At 46.5% G+C, this 15,390-nt stretch overlaps 1 protein-coding gene and 1 non-coding gene across 11 annotated transcripts; one reads left to right on the forward strand and one right to left on the reverse strand.

The window, feature by feature from the left end:
• Positions 1-2,451: 2,451 nt before the first annotated feature.
• On the reverse strand, positions 2,452-13,893 carry LOC125520021 (putative alpha-1,6-mannosyltransferase MNN10). Of its 10 annotated transcripts, none has more exons than XM_087532043.1 (11): positions 13,316-13,893; positions 13,134-13,166; positions 12,946-13,036; positions 12,264-12,524; positions 10,996-11,237; positions 10,633-10,903; positions 7,378-9,452; positions 7,198-7,290; positions 5,427-5,715; positions 3,269-4,856; positions 2,452-3,176 (listed from the first exon to the last, which is right to left on the reverse strand). In XM_087532043.1, exons 1-5 carry the CDS (start codon positions 13,763-13,765, stop codon positions 11,140-11,142), a joined length of 933 nt encoding a protein of 310 aa, XP_087388169.1. In that variant the 5' UTR covers positions 13,766-13,893; the 3' UTR covers positions 2,452-3,176; positions 3,269-4,856; positions 5,427-5,715; positions 7,198-7,290; positions 7,378-9,452; positions 10,633-10,903; positions 10,996-11,139. The 10 variants fall into 10 exon arrangements, with proteins under 10 accessions (XP_087388169.1, XP_087388168.1, XP_087388167.1 ...); XM_087532042.1 differs by having other exon boundaries at positions 10,633-10,916; XM_087532041.1 differs by having other exon boundaries at positions 7,378-8,480; positions 8,585-8,678; positions 10,633-11,237.
• LOC125526205 (small nucleolar RNA U3) lies at positions 7,753-7,973 on the forward strand. Its single transcript, XR_007291621.2, has one exon. It is a non-coding gene; the product is annotated as a small nucleolar RNA U3 (small nucleolar RNA).
• Positions 13,894-15,390: the final 1,497 nt, after the last annotated feature.

Below are 15,390 nucleotides of genomic sequence, written 5' to 3' on the forward strand. Positions count from 1 at the left end.
TATTGATGAAGATGTGAACCATCGAATCAAAGCTGGATGGATGAAGTGGCACCAAGCTTCTGGCATTCTCTATGACAAGAGAGTGCCACAAAAGCTAAAAGGCAAGTTCTACAAGACGGCGGTTCGACCCGCAATGTTGTATGGCGCTGAGTGTTGGCCGACTAAAAGGCGACATGTTCAACAGTTAGGTGTGGCGGAGATGCGTATGTTGAGATGGATGTGTGGCCACACGAGGAAGGATCGAGTCCGGAATGATGATATAGGAGATAGAGTTGGGGTAGCACCGATTGAAGAGAAGCTTGTCCAACATCGTCTGAGATGGTTTGGGCATATTCAGCGTAGGCCTCCAGAAGCTCCAGTGCATAGCGGACGGCTAAAGCATGCGGAGAATGTCAAGAGAGGGCGGGGTAGACCGAATTTGACATGGGAGGAGTCCGTTAAGAGAGACTTGAAGGATTGGAGTATCACCAAAGAGCTAGTTATGGACAGGGGTGCGTGAAAGCTTGCTATCCATGTGCCAGAGCCATGAGTTGGTTGCGAGATCTTATGGGTTTCACCTCTAGCCTACCCCAACTTGTTTGGGATTAAAGGCTTTGTTGTTGTTGTTGTTGTTGTTGTTGTACTGATGATAACCCTGCGTGCACAAGTCCTAGCACAGAACCCATACCCCTGCATACATAAACGATATGCCTGAGAAAAAATTACAAGGTGAAGTCATTCAACAACGCCCAGAATGCATAATGCAATGCGACAATATGCAGAATCGTGTTCTCTCCGAACTGGATGCAGTTATTAGGCCGAACTGGAGAGAACACGATCCCCCAATTTCAATTTCTCGACGAGGACGGGCACACGAGCGGACCACCAGCTCGCGGCGAGGGCGGAGCTCCCGACACATAGCGTATCGGCGCCGCCTGCGGCCGGTCGAAGCACGCGAGGGAGATCGCGGCGTCGAGGACCCTGGAGGCGGAGGCGGCGGCGCAGGGGTTGAGGGATGACGCCAGGATGTGGTGGAGGTAGAGAGTGGGTCGCCGGCGGGGGAGAAGGGGTGGAGAGGCGGGAGGCTACCTCGGGGAGCAGGTGGGTGGGGTCGCCTAGGGGAGGAGGCGCCATTTTTGGGAGGCGGGAGATGTGGGGTTTGCCGCCGCGACGGCGACGGCGACGGCGAGTTTTTTTTTTCTTTCAGCGTGCGTAAGTTTGGGAGGGGACAGGTGGGCTTCTGTGCTTTCGCTGGGAATGGGCTGATATGAAGATCTGGGGCAGTAAGCAAACACGTATCCCCCGCGGACTGTGGGCTGGCCCAGTGCGGCGGCGCGGGAGCCTGTTTTCTTTTTCATTCTTTTTCCCGTTCTTTGATTTTTATTTTTTCATTTCCTTTTTCGATTTTTTATTTGAAAAATGTTCCTAAATTTTAAAAAATATCATAAATATTCATTAATACCAAAAACTTTGGTGAATTCATAAAAATGTTAATGAACTTGAGAAAAAATCATGAATAAATGAAATATTCACGAATACGAAAACTGTTCATGAAGAAAAAAAACTGACGACCTGGCCTTGTACAACATGGGCGTGTCTGTATTTCGCTTATAGCGAGACAGACGCTCGCATCACCTCAAGGGAGATTCTAGTGGGTCAGGCATATGTTTATGTTTAGAAATAGAAATCAACAGAGGGAGGCGTCTTGCAAGACTATGTTGTACTCTCTCTGTAAAAAAAATATAAGAGCGTTTAGATCACTAGTGTAGTAATCTAAATGCTCTATACATTGATAACATGCCGAGCACCCAACTAAATGACATGCTCCAATAGTAAAATCTTAAATTGAATCCAGAATATATAAGGCTAACGAAAATCTGCGAAAGCAACATGAATCAGTTCAAGTATTACTCTAATGCTACGGGCAATGGCTAATAATAGATTAGAGGAATAGATTGTTGGAAGGGAAAGTTAATTAAAGTCTGATGCATCAGGAAGAATTATAAAAGTCAGCACTGACATAAGTGACTCTGCACACAGTTGTCATATTAAAGCTAATCTTCAGTTCAATTATCAAAGGGATAGAAAATAAACGGTGTGGATTTGACGATATATTGCTAATATATCTCAGCTGTGGAGATTTAATTTGATTTAATTTGCCTTGTGAGGATTGGCTGAGCATGTTTTCGCTGCTTGTGTGGTGGAGTAGTGTAGTCTCTGAATTATTAGTTCTTATTGTTGCCTGTCGGGCACTGGAAAATTATCTATTTTACAAGTTATTAATAAGAGACTTAGAATAATATAAAGAATAGATCCGTCTGTAAATACTACTAGATGATTTGGCGCATTATCTATTTTGCAGGACAAGAGAAAGAGAGTCTAAGCCATGAATATTGCTACAAGATGTGCAATTATTCCTCAAGAAATTCAAAACATAGAGAACAGTAGACAGGAAAGAAAGAGTCAAAGCCATGAATCGTTGCAAGATTTGTATCCATTCCTGAGGAAATTCGAAATATAGAGAACAATAGGCTCAAACTAGAGCAAATCATTGGTGTCTACTTTATGAGACGAGAAAGAAAGAGCCAACGCCATGGATCGCTACAAGATATGCAGCCGTTCCTCAGGAAATTCAAAATATAGAAAACAATAGGCTCGGATATCATCTCCGAGCCAGGGCGGCCGGCCGCATGTTTGGAGCCGGAGCAACGACGCTCCGGAAGCCGCTTCCCCGTCACCGACTGCTACGCCGCAGCCCCACGCGACACCGTGGAGAGGCGCTCCGTCCGCGCCCTAGAGGTGAAGGGCAAGGAGCTTCGCCGAGTATGGGGTCGCCGCCGCGAGCTGACGCCGGCTGGCAGCTGCTTCAGGAGATATGCTTGCAATAGCATCGTCGTCACTGACGAGTGCCTCAAGCCGACAGCCTTAGGCACGGCCAGGCCCCGCCGTCACCGACGACGGCCGCCGTTTTGCTGGTTGAACGACCTCATCAAGGCACGAACAGGTGCAGGTCCTCCTGGTACTACCTGTGGAGGAAGAACCGTGCATGCAGGCGCATGGTGAGGTCGTTCAACCGGCAAAAACGCCGGCTCCTCGTCGGGAAGCTCATCGGCATGTTCCTCCTCATCCTCGCCCGCGATGTACCGGAAGATGTCTCCGATCATGGCGTGGCAGCAGAGCAGAGACCGGCCTGGGACCTGGAACACGTCAACGATCAGGTTAGTTATTACTGTCGTCTCATCGGTCAACACACAGAGGGACATTGGTGAAAGACAAAGGTCAGACGTACGTTTACTTACTGTATGCTCCTTCCGTGACCTGTTGTCCGTAAGTCTAGGATTTTCGCCCAGCAGCCATCCATGTGCACGCGCTCAGAGATCAAAGCACCTGTTGCCTTATGTGCCACATTGATGCCGTGCCTTACGGCTGCAGTAATCTTTCGTGACTACATGTCTGTCCCCTGAAGATGTAAAGTACAACACTTCGCGATGTAAATATACATCTCAGCTGCGCGCCATCCGCCAACTGCCGTTCCATTTGCTTCCCTCCCTTCTTCCTCCCACCTCCCGTCCGCGCTACCGCCGCCGCCCGCCCGCCCGCCCCCACGTCAGATCCGGCCCCGCCGTCGCCCCCGTTGCCGGTTCCGACGCTCCTCCTCAGCCGGCCGCCGCCCGACACCGTGAATCAGCAGATTTTTCAAGTCTTCTCCTCGTCGCCGCCGATTCAGCCTTCAATGTCACCGCCCCGCACCGTCCCACGCCGCCCCACCCCACCGCTGCACCGCGCCACGCCGGCAAGAGCGACGAGGTGGTGATGGCGAGGTTCGCACGTGAGCATCCGGAGTATGTGCAGGCCGAGCAGGAGTTCTGATGGAAGCGCGATGTTGGGGATATTTCCCATGGTTATAATCCGGCTAAATGTTTGACCCGGCCTAGAGCTTGAAGGCTATATGGGTCGCCCCGTTTTCCGGGTTAAGATAAGATGATAAGGCTATATGGGTCGCCCCGTTTTCCGGGTTAAGATAAGATGATAAGGCTCTATGGGTCGCCCCGTGTGTGCGTGCGTGCGTGATCTCCATCCACTCCTTTCTCCGGTTCCATTCGACGTACGGCGCAATCAGTCCGCTCCTTTCTCCGATTCGATTCCCACTCAACAGCCAAGTGCTTGTGCGCGCTCAGAGATCAAAGCTTGGGCTAGTTAGTACTCCCTCCGTACAGAGGGAGAGTAGCTAGCCAGGTCTCGTGTGGACGTGGATGGATGAGCAGGCAAGCTTAACTCGATCGGGATTTGGTTCTAGCTTCAGATTTCTTAGAAACACTGCACTTTCGCACTTCAGTTCAGTCGCACGACCTAACTAATCCACGCAGACTGAAGGAATTTTTTATTTTGAAAAAAGAGACAAGAATACAGAAGTACAAAAAATATTTGTGGAAGTTATGCTGCGAATACTCGTGGGATGAAGTTACCAGCATTGTAGATGCAAGCAGATGCATTGTCAAAGAAAGAAATCATCCCGAATGCAGACTGTGGAAGAAGTTACCAGCATGCTCCATGAACAGTACGTAGCTGGCAAGAAGCTTGTGGCCGGCAGCACGCCTTTATTCATCGGAATCTCTATATGAATTTTATGAATTTTATATGAATTTTGATTTTGCTACAAGCATGAAGAACCAAGTCATCATATCAAGAACATGGAAAGAACAAGCAATGATGCCGCGTGGAAATTAATGGGTGCCGATCGTCGGTCATGGACGACCACGCGATGAATACGTACGCTAGATTTTCTCCACCATCCACGCCGAGGGAACTTAATTATAAATGGAAGGGATGGAGTAGTGGACATAGACAGCATATGGATAAGCTTCGTGAAGCAATACCTGGAGCAACACATACCGTCAGAACTTGGTGTGCTGCTAATATATAGAAGCAAACCAATCGGTTCAGATATTTTAACCCGGTGTTGAATTAACTGCACCCGGTGTGAAATTAACTGCAAGAAATACAAGCATAGATGTATGGGACTGTGTGATTGCAGTTGCCAAGTATAGATGGAGGCTTTGCATTGCCTGCCCAGGCTGCAGTTAATTTACATCTGTACTACTACTTCCAAACCCAGCAGCAAAAGGTTGACTTAACTGACAACTTGAGCCTGAACTGCCCAGGTTCTCATTATACCCCCTCAGTAAACAAATATAAGAGCGTTTAGTGATCTAAACAATCTTATATTTGTTTACTGAGGAGTAGTTAGCAAAAAAATCTAGTCCCTGAAACAATAAGTTCCTACCATAGATCATAAACAAGAACACATTGCCGCACAAGCAAATCATAAAAAAACTGTCGGACGAGGCCGACCACCAGATCAAACTACATGGGGAATCCACAATAATCACAAGAGAGTATCAAAAGGACACTGCCTACTAAGAGTGATTACTGGAACGCGACCATACCTGCAGATCAGCAGAGACATACGAAGTGGACACCGACAGGTGCATCTCAAGAATGCCAGCGCCATGATCCTGAAATGGGGAACATACCGGCCGCGACCCTTGGCTGTATTTCCATGTGCTCGAGATCACGAGCATTCTACAAGATACAGTACGCCAGCTTGACCTGATCATTGTAGCACCGGAACCCGCTCATGTAGACTGTCCTGAGATGACCATGGTGACTCATATGGGAGCCTACCTCCTCCACCACCTCATCGCTCCCACCGTCGTCAAGGCTCAGATATACCATCTGCATTTCAAAAGATTGCAATCAGTCGGTCAAAGCAGTCCAAGTACAGGTCTTTCTTGAAAAATGATGCAATCAGGCAGTAGCAGTATACTTGAGATCCATGTGTTTTTTTATATAAATTGATAAAAATGGCATTCACATCTAAATGCAACGTCTCCAGTCGGGGCACAATATCCAAACAGCGGGTAAGTTGAAGAACTCCGTTATCGGCATTTGGCTGCCTAGAGAAGACAGTTAATTGGACAAGTCAGATGCCTCAAATGCATAAACATGCCAGGTGGTCTTGTTGTCAGCTACTGCAACTGAAACATAACAAGGACAAAAAACATGACATTGAAATCCAATTTCAAGAACTATAATGTACGCAAACAAGAATGAATAAATAAATTAATAAACACCAGTTAACCTGTTCATATCCATGTATATAAGCTTGCACATGTAGTATCTTTGCTGAAAAATACTTGGAACTAAAGTGAATACATGGGTCAGTCCTTTGCTGCCTTTAGACACTATTATTGTAGCCTTATCTAATTTCGAGCAACCATAAAGTACTGTAGGGACCCGTTGTCCTTCATACTCATAATGGGCAAGATCAGCAGCATGAAACTCAGTCATCTTGACATTCATTCCTTGAATTAGTAAATGTTGAAGTTTGTCAAGTTGGTGTGATATGCTTAAATTAGTCCTGCTGATCAGTACTGTAAACCCACATATACCTGGGTGTGGCTTTATAGAAACAGCAGCCAGAAACAAGGACTGCACACGAAAGCTGCCTTGAACACCCAAGGCCTCGAGAGGAAAGTGATGAACTTCTTCGGATAGCGAATAATTTTTCTTCAGGTCAGAAGCTATGATCTTCGCTTCCAATGAAGCGGCAAAGCCGATCCACCTGTCAAGATGACCAAAGTCCTCTTTATACAAACCACACCTGATGCAGAAGTTATCGATCCATATCCCACTATGCCATTTAGTAACCCAATTTACAGCCTCAGTGAACTTAGCTCGTTTTATTTTGAGAAAACATCAATGTGTCGTTCATCAGTGTCTAAATCCAGACCACTGGGGCCATAAAAACACAGATTACAGCGGAATGTCCAGAGCATTCTCCAACTTCTCCAAACAATGCTTGTCCTCCTCACAGCCTCTTTAAGAGGAACCAGTGACATGACAGCAGGTTGAATCTCCCATGACAAGGGTCAAAGAAGGGCCTGAATTTTTAGTCGGGTTGGATTTTAATCCATGCTCCCTGCCCCTGTCCCAGGCAACTAACCCCATAAAACACCTTTTTTTTATTTGCCCCAGAGGTTAAGATCCGTGGAGAACACCACAGGAATCACATCACAGACTAACTTTCACGCACTGGTTGGATCCTCCGGGTAACAGTGAAATGCTTAAGTAAATACAGTACTTTTTTTTTTGCCCTGCTCTGATTCAAGGAGAAGAAAGAGAAAAGAGGGACCGGCGGAATGGCAGCTACCCTACCCCAGGCGAGGAAGGCTCTCCATCCGCAAGGACGGATCGTCGCCGACTCCGTGGTGGTGCTCCGCCCCGCCGCCTCATCGTCGAAGTGGCGCGCTGCAGGGAGGAAGGAACGGCGGGTTAAGGGGGGAAATGTATCCGCAATCGATCGATCTACTCAGGAATGTCTACACTGCTGCTTACTGGCTTCGCCAGAGTGTGAGGGGCAGGGGGAGGAGGAGGAGCGGCTACTTCGCCGTCTTCTTCTCCTGCTCCGGCCATTGCTGCCGGAAGATCGGCGGAGCTCCGGCCATGGCTTCTGGAAGCTGGAGCGATTTCTCCGTGGTAGGAAAAAAAACAGAAGAGAAAAATGCGATGAGAGAGAGACGGCTGTTCTTAGATGGGCTGGGCTGGGCTCGTTCTCCAGCCCAGCCTCATGGGCCGAGACCCACGAGCTCTTCCTGTGTCTCTGGCCAAGGCGGGCAGGCGCTGCAGCGTTGCTTGCGATACATTAGTCCCACCTCGGAAGTTTACGGCGAGCGGAACCGGTTTATAAGGCGGGGTGCGGCATTTTGAAGCACGACCTTACTTGAACAGGATCTGTTCTATAGGCTCGTACCGCTGCATCCTTTACCAATAAGGAGGCAAGCACTTCAGTCTGGTTGATGAATTCTGACCACTGGGCCAGAGCGTGATTAACGGCCAGGATTCACCTGATGGGTAGATCCGACCGGCTGTAGATGATCGTTCCTGCCTGGCTCACACCTGTGCAGGATGGCCCAGTGGTTGTCTGACAGACACAAAAATTCTTTTTCATTTTTATTTCCATATACAGAAATAATCTGCAATATTTTCCACCAATGCTTCTTCTATTATACTACTTTCATACAGAAATAAATAATCTGCAATATTTCTTCAACCATAGAATCTATTTCTATTTGTAATAATACAGCTGAAATTATCTGTTTTTTCGAATGTCAGCTGAAATTATCTATGATTCAGTCCATGATATAGCAACCCTAGTCAGTAAGCGGGGCAAAGAGATAATGCTTCACGGGTGTGCCTTCTATATATCAGAGACTTAAGATGTGTGTTGAGTGTGAGTGCGAGCTTAACCATCACATTGACAGCATTATCTCTTTGCACGACAGGCTCTCAAGAACCCCACCCAACTGTCAAGCTTACAGCATCCACCATCATCAGTATTACTCGTACATGATCGCGATCAGCGCTCGATCGACGCCAAACTTTGCTTGAGCATTCACCAGCCAAGTTCTTTCCGCAGTTAGCAGTAGCTTCAGCGGCACCTGACGGGGACAAACAATAACCTCTTGTAATGTAAGTTACAAAAAGGAAAAAGAAAAAGAGCCTGCCCAGGCTGCAGTGAGGGTTCCCATGATGTGATTTACACCTGTACTACTTCCAAACCCAGCAGCAGAAGGTTTGAATGAACCGACAAGTTGAGCCTGAACCGTTCAAATTCCAGTTTCAGCTGCCAAATAATCCTGCAGTTCGTGGAACAATAAGTTCCTACCATAGATAGATCACAGGCTCATAAACGAGAACACATTGCTGCGATCAGACGGCACACAAACAACTCATAGAAAAACAATAGGCTCGAGCCAGAGCAAATCATGGGCATCATCTCGGAGGCTGTTTTCGTCTTCCGTATACACAATCATATGCTCCTACTTCATGTGTAGAACCAAATCCGCATTCTTGAAAACAGGAGCCGGGGCCGAGCGCCGCTTCGCCATCACCAACTGCTATGCCGCAGGCCCACACGACGCCGTGGAGAGGTACCGTCCATTCCACGACGCCCTCGAGGTGAAGGGCAGGGCGTGCTTTGCCGGCTATGGGGTCGCCACCGCTGACGCCGGCTGGCCGGACGAGGGTGGGCTAACTGCACTCCTTGCTGGCCTGGCCAATGGGGTGAGACCCAGTTCTCAAGAACATGATGGTCACTGACGAGTGCCTAAAGGTGTCCACCTCCTACCACCTCGTAGGTCCTGCGCCTCAGTGTCCCGTGAGGGCTTGGGCGCGACCGGGCCCGCCGCCGCCGACGACCGCCGCCGTTTTGCTGGTTGAACGACCTCATCATGGCACGAGCAGATCTCCCTGGCACTTGTCGAGGAAGAGGCGGTCGACATGGTGAGGTCGTTCAACCGGCAAAAACGCCGGCTCCTCGCCGGGAAGCTCATCGTCATGTTCTTCTTCATCCTCACCCACGATGTACGGGAGGATATGTCTCCGATCATGGCATGGCAGTAGAGACCGGCCTGGGACATGGAACACTCCAACAATTAGATTATTGCTAGTAGCATTTTCTCTATCTTGGCATTCGGAACTAGAACATCTGTAACAAACGAATGATCATTGCAGTAAGACCAGACAAACACACTTGGGACTTGTGCGAGGTTCTCGGAGCCGAGCTCTGCTTCATGAGGAAGGCCCGTGTGTGAGGTTCTTGGGGCGGGGAAGAAGTTGCGAGGGACGTGATATAAAGAGGAGGCGAGTGGGAGGGGAATGTGATTCCGACGGCATGGACGGTGTATGCGCATGCGCCCATGATCTTCAGCCACTCCTTTCTCCGGTTCCATTCGACATACGGCGGCAATCAGTGAGCACAGGGAATACTTTCTCACTCTCATCTCTTCCACTCCTTGCGCTCGGGGATCAAAAGCTGAGAGCTAGTCACAACTAGATTTGGTTCTGGTTTCAGACCTTGGGGAAAAAGCAAGAGAGATAAACTGAAAAGAGGAGGAATAAAGAGTCGCATATTGGCTGGGTGGGTGTGTGGGCATGGATGTAGTTTCATGTGGGCACCACACTTTTATCATCGAATAAATCTCTGAGGGCAGTAAGTACAATAGACATTCAGATATTTTAGGATTAGGTGTGCTGCTAATAGAGTAAACAACCGATTCAGATATTTTGCCCTGGTGTCAAATTGACTGCAAAAACTAGATGTATGAGTTTGCAACTGACAAACTCAAAGGGAGATGAATGAGGGGAGGGAGTTAGATGGTGGCAAAAACACCCATATAGAGGTCAGATGGATGTGGAGTTTAATTACTGACATTGAACTCACAGGCTTTGCATTGCCTGCCCAGGCTGCAGTGAGGGTTCTCAGGATGTGATCTACATCTCTTCTACTGACAAACCTAACATCAAAAGGTTGAATGACCGACAAGTTGAGCCTGAACCATTCCAAGTTCCCATTTCAATTGGCAAAAAATCCTACAGTTCTTGGAACAATAAGTTCCTACCATAGATAAATCATAAATCAAGCTAAAAAAACACATTGGTGCAATCAGAGAATACACAAACAAATCCTAGAGAAACTATCGGAGAAGGAGGCTGACTACCGGATCAACTATATGGAAAATCTACAACAGCTACAAGGAAGTATCAAAAGGACACTGCCTATCAAGAGTGATTACTGGAACGTGACCATACCTGCAGATTCGCAGACACACACGAAGTGGACGACAACAGGCGCCTCTCAAGAATGTCAGTGGCATGCCAAGGTCCAATGCTGACACTTTTTACACTAACCACATAGTAAGTCGTAGAGCAGCAGCAGCTCCACATTCCCCGGTGATGGCAGAGAAGCCTTGATAAGTTGATGTCATGTTGCAATGTTGATCTGTTGGATGTGAGAGATCGGTGGATATTGGCGAGGTATTAAAGGAGGCAGATGGCTGTGTTGTGCTTCTGAATCAAACACCTGTGCATAAGAGCTGTCCAGAAATGAATGTCGAGTATTTTTTATGACATGGCTGGATGAGAGGTTTGCAGAAGTAGTTAGGGGGAGGCAACCTTTTAATAATAGATGATTAGAAACGGGACATGCTGTCCAACTAAAATGGCAGTCTACAACAGAATATGATACAAAAACAACCAGGCTCTTCACATAAACTTCTAGATCCTCCATTGATCATTATAAAATTGGGGTAATTATCCTCATCGGTGAGTTATCTCTCTAAGAATTCTTGATGTCCAGCCTCGCTTGTCATTTAGGCCAGCAAAATGGACCATGAAATCTCCATCTGAATAAGCCCCTGCACAGTCAACATGCAATGAGCAACTATGTGCAGATGATAATGGCAATGTATGAAGTAACAACATGAATTTGGTGAGAATTTGAAAAACAAGCATGATTCGAGCACCAAACAAACATGAAGCATGGATAGTTTTCTAAAAAGAATCCTGGAGAAGTATTTAATTGATCAAACAGAGCTTTCAATTTTCAATTTGAAATTTACTTGTGTTATGATAAATAAAAACAGAAAAAACTGTAGTCAGCGGTGACTTTTGTCTATTTCTATAACTTAGAATATGTCAAGGGCTTCTCCTTTTAGTTTCTCCTAACACGAGTCAAGTTTGAAGTTGACACTTAGAACAGATGTTTGATTAACTAATGTCCACCTTCTAAATTCATCCAGGCCTATTTTTTCATATTTTCTCGAAATGGATACTTGCACCTGATATGTGCCATACATAACAGGCAAAACTTCTTCTAAAGAAAGGAACTAAAATTTGATTATAAATTAGTGAAGCAGTGGCCAACAGGAATAAGGTGACAAGAACAACCCAGTGTCTGGTTGATTATAAACAACTGACATGTTGCAGAGGCCGGGGGTCATCCTCCTTTTCAAAAAAAAAACTGACATGTTACATATGATATTTTTCTTGAGAACAGTACATGTCATCTTTCTTGTTCATGAGTAACAGACTCCTGATTTAATTCAGATTCTGTTTCTGGGAATAATCATGTATTCAGTATTCAGAAACATTACACTTAAGCCACATATATCATGTGCTCAATTCGACATACCAGTGCCCCGTTTAGCTTAGTATGGACTGATATTCAATCACAAAAGGCACATGTAGCACTTCAATTTGCACCTGCTATCTTAACTTTTGGCAAACCCAAGAAGTAATATGAGCATAGTAGATAATAAAGATAAATCTGAAGAACTCTTAGGAGATCCAGTTTTCATTACCAATCGAGTGCTTCTTTCACTTTCGAATGTAAATAACTACAGCATCTATGGAATGAATAGGGAATAAGCATATCAGGAAACCTTTCCATGTAGTGGACGGGTGGAACATCAGGCGGTGAACTGATTTCCACGTAGCAACCCAGGGGTATGAGTTGAAGAGGCACTGCATTTTTGCTATACGGACGTGTGCTTGTGTTTCTTCAGGTGACAAGTGATCCACAATATGCTTCAGCGCTGCATTATCCCCACTTTTTGTGGAACCAAATTGTACAAATGATGTATGGTTCCACCATGTATCCAGAAATCGCTCACTCCATTTCGACCTCCTTATGAAGAACAGTCCTGCATGAGCATGGTCAATATTTGATGGATGAAATGTCTGTATCTTACTTTGTGCTTAACCTCCTGTCTATAAGAACGGTAATGTAAGATTGTGAACTATAGTAACAAAATAATAAGAGAAGTGAAATGAATTATTGTGGATGTATTTTTCCAAGTATGCTTCCCTAGGATATTAGCAAGATGTGAATCTCAGTGCCTATTCCCTTGCTTGGTTTGCTCTAGCCCACAGGCACGGATCAGCCTTACTGTACAAATGTGCCATACAAAACTATCCTATGCATATTTCTCACGATACAGTAGTAGGTAAGCAGACATTCAGTGTTAATGAGTGTGATATATCACAAAAGTTGACATTACTTTGCTAGTCAGATGATTTAGACAGACATGAAGTAGAAATGAACAATGCGCCAGTTTCGCCTACCGGCATTCACCCCATTGATATCCTCTGTCAGAATGAGATCAGGCGATGCATCAAAATCACTATGCCCAATCACCGAGAACAAAATCTCCTCCTTCAGCACAAGTAAATAGGAGAAACAAAATTATATATTAACTCAAAACTAAACATCAAGAGGTTAGAACAAGATTCCATAAAAGCATCAGGCTTACCAACGAGATGCCAGGGTTGGTAACCAGCGTGTCCTGAAATCAAGGGCCGTTTAAGATCAATACACCACCACCATTGGTTCCAAGGAGTAAAAAAACTAAGAACCATCAGATACTATACTATTTTCTTAGTGTAGGAGAGCATAAACCAACAGGGGAGTGGTGGCGCGGCCGCGGCGACCCACCGCGTCGTTCCAGAAGAGCCAGTGGTGGCGGTGCAGGTGGGCGCGGAGGGCGAGGACCTTGCTCCAGGCGGGCGGGCGGGCGGGGTCGACCGCGCCGGGGGGCAGCGCGGCGAGGCCGTACCCGTGCGCGGCCGCGTAGGCGCGCTTGTTCCGCGCGGTGGCCGCCAGCACGCCGCGGAAGGACCGCCCCCGCACGCCTCGGCCCGACAGGTCCTCGTCGGAGAGCGTGACGATGGAGAAGCTGAGCCGCTGCCCGGCGAGGGGGCGGTGCTCGGCGGCGGGGGGCAGGCAGCGGCGGCCCAGTGAGTTGGCGCGGCGGAGGAGGAGCGCGGAGAGGGGCGGGAGGAGGAAGAGGAGCAGCAGCGGAAGGAGGAGGAGAAGGTGGCGGTGGTGGGGCAGGAGGCGGAGGCGAGCGCGGTGGTGGACGGCGCGGCGCTCCCGGGCGCCCATCTGAGGTCGCCGCCGGTGGCTGAGATGGGTGGTAGAGCAAATCAAGCAACGAATCTTTGCTCGTGAAGTGAAGGCTGGTGTCTTCGCGTGTTCTTCTGTGCTCTGTTCCCAACAGTCATGCACTCACTGAGTCTCATACACCTTGGTCCTAAAATAAGTGTTGTTAATTTACTAGTATAACTTTATTTATACCAATTTTATGTTAAATCAGCGATACTTATTTTGAAACGGGGAAAATATATGTTTGCATACCAACTTAGTTTAATTCAAATTTCAAAGCAGAATAATTCAAACTTTTACGTTTCTATCTCACACAGTTCACAACATTCAAAAGCACACCTTTTCAGTTTCATTATTCAAATATAGTGTAGGCTCTCATCGAAGAGCGTCACGATGGAGAAGTTGGGTTGGTGTCCAGTGAGGGGGCGATGCCTGGCAGCGGGTGGCAAGCACCGGCGGCTTAGGGGAGTTGGTGTGGCAGTGGAGGGCAGAGAGGGGTGGGAGGAGGAGAAGGTGGTGGTTGCTCACCTGATCCCCAGGGCGTCTGGCCACCTGCGTGGGATGGTTACTCACCTAATTTGTAGGGATAGGCGATAGCCTGCAAGTGCACAGGGTTTAGTTGTAACCTTTTTGAAGTAAGAGTATCGATCTCATAAGGAGCATAGGAATTAGTCTTTGGCCATTTCCAAGGTACAAATGATATACCTATAAATTGTAAGCGATCCAAAATAGTAATAGTGATAAAAGTTGCAAGTGTAAAGGTGAATAAATAAGCTGAAATAAATGGCAGATAAAATAACTAGACTTGAGACAAATGATTAAAAGAGTTCCCGGGGCTTCAGAATCCTCACTGGTGTGCAGCTACGGCGGTGCCTAAGCACAAAGTTATTTCGGATTCCTAAGCCACTTTACATGTTTCTATTTGTGGGCGAAGCCGATACACATACGTTTATACTTGTGGTATCTTTGTATCTCATATGCCATCACCATTCTTCCCCACTTCGGTTATCAAACAGTGATTAAGGGAAAAAAAAAGTTCCCCGTGTGTGACGCCCGAATAATTAAGCTACAGTAATTCTCTGCTAATCGTGTCACGTCACTTTGATTACTGTTGCTAATCTCGCGTTAGTTAGAAACCGATTCAAATTCAAATTCAAAATTAAGTAACAATAAAAAATTTCAAATATTAAAACTAAAATGTTCGGAGTGGACCAAATATTGCATAGGTAATTATGGTGGAGAAACCACACCTTTATAAAATGTTTAAATACCATAAGATGAATAAAACAACAGTAAAAACAATAATTTAAATACCTTTTTTAATTAATAAAATGTCAAAATAATTTAATTGAGGACTAGACTTTTTGTGACTATGGACCAAGTTGAAATACTAATTTAGATGCTACGTGTATATTTTACTAAAACTAAAATTAATAAGAAACAGAACTAAAACAGAGAAAAGTAATATAAATAAAAAAAGGAAAAGGGAATTGGAAAAGCCCAGAGATGCACTGTGCTGCTGGGCCTAAGTCAAACAGTGGAAGGCCCAGCCCAACTCCATCTCCATCCATCCAACTCAAACCGTGGCGGCCATCCTGGCCTTCTTGGTCGGCGATGCCGTCGTG

Source organism: Triticum urartu, chromosome 7A (genome assembly GCF_056163025.1).
Source record: "Triticum urartu cultivar PI428250 chromosome 7A, HENAU_Tu73, whole genome shotgun sequence".
Classification (NCBI taxonomy): domain Eukaryota; kingdom Viridiplantae; phylum Streptophyta; class Magnoliopsida; order Poales; family Poaceae; genus Triticum; species Triticum urartu.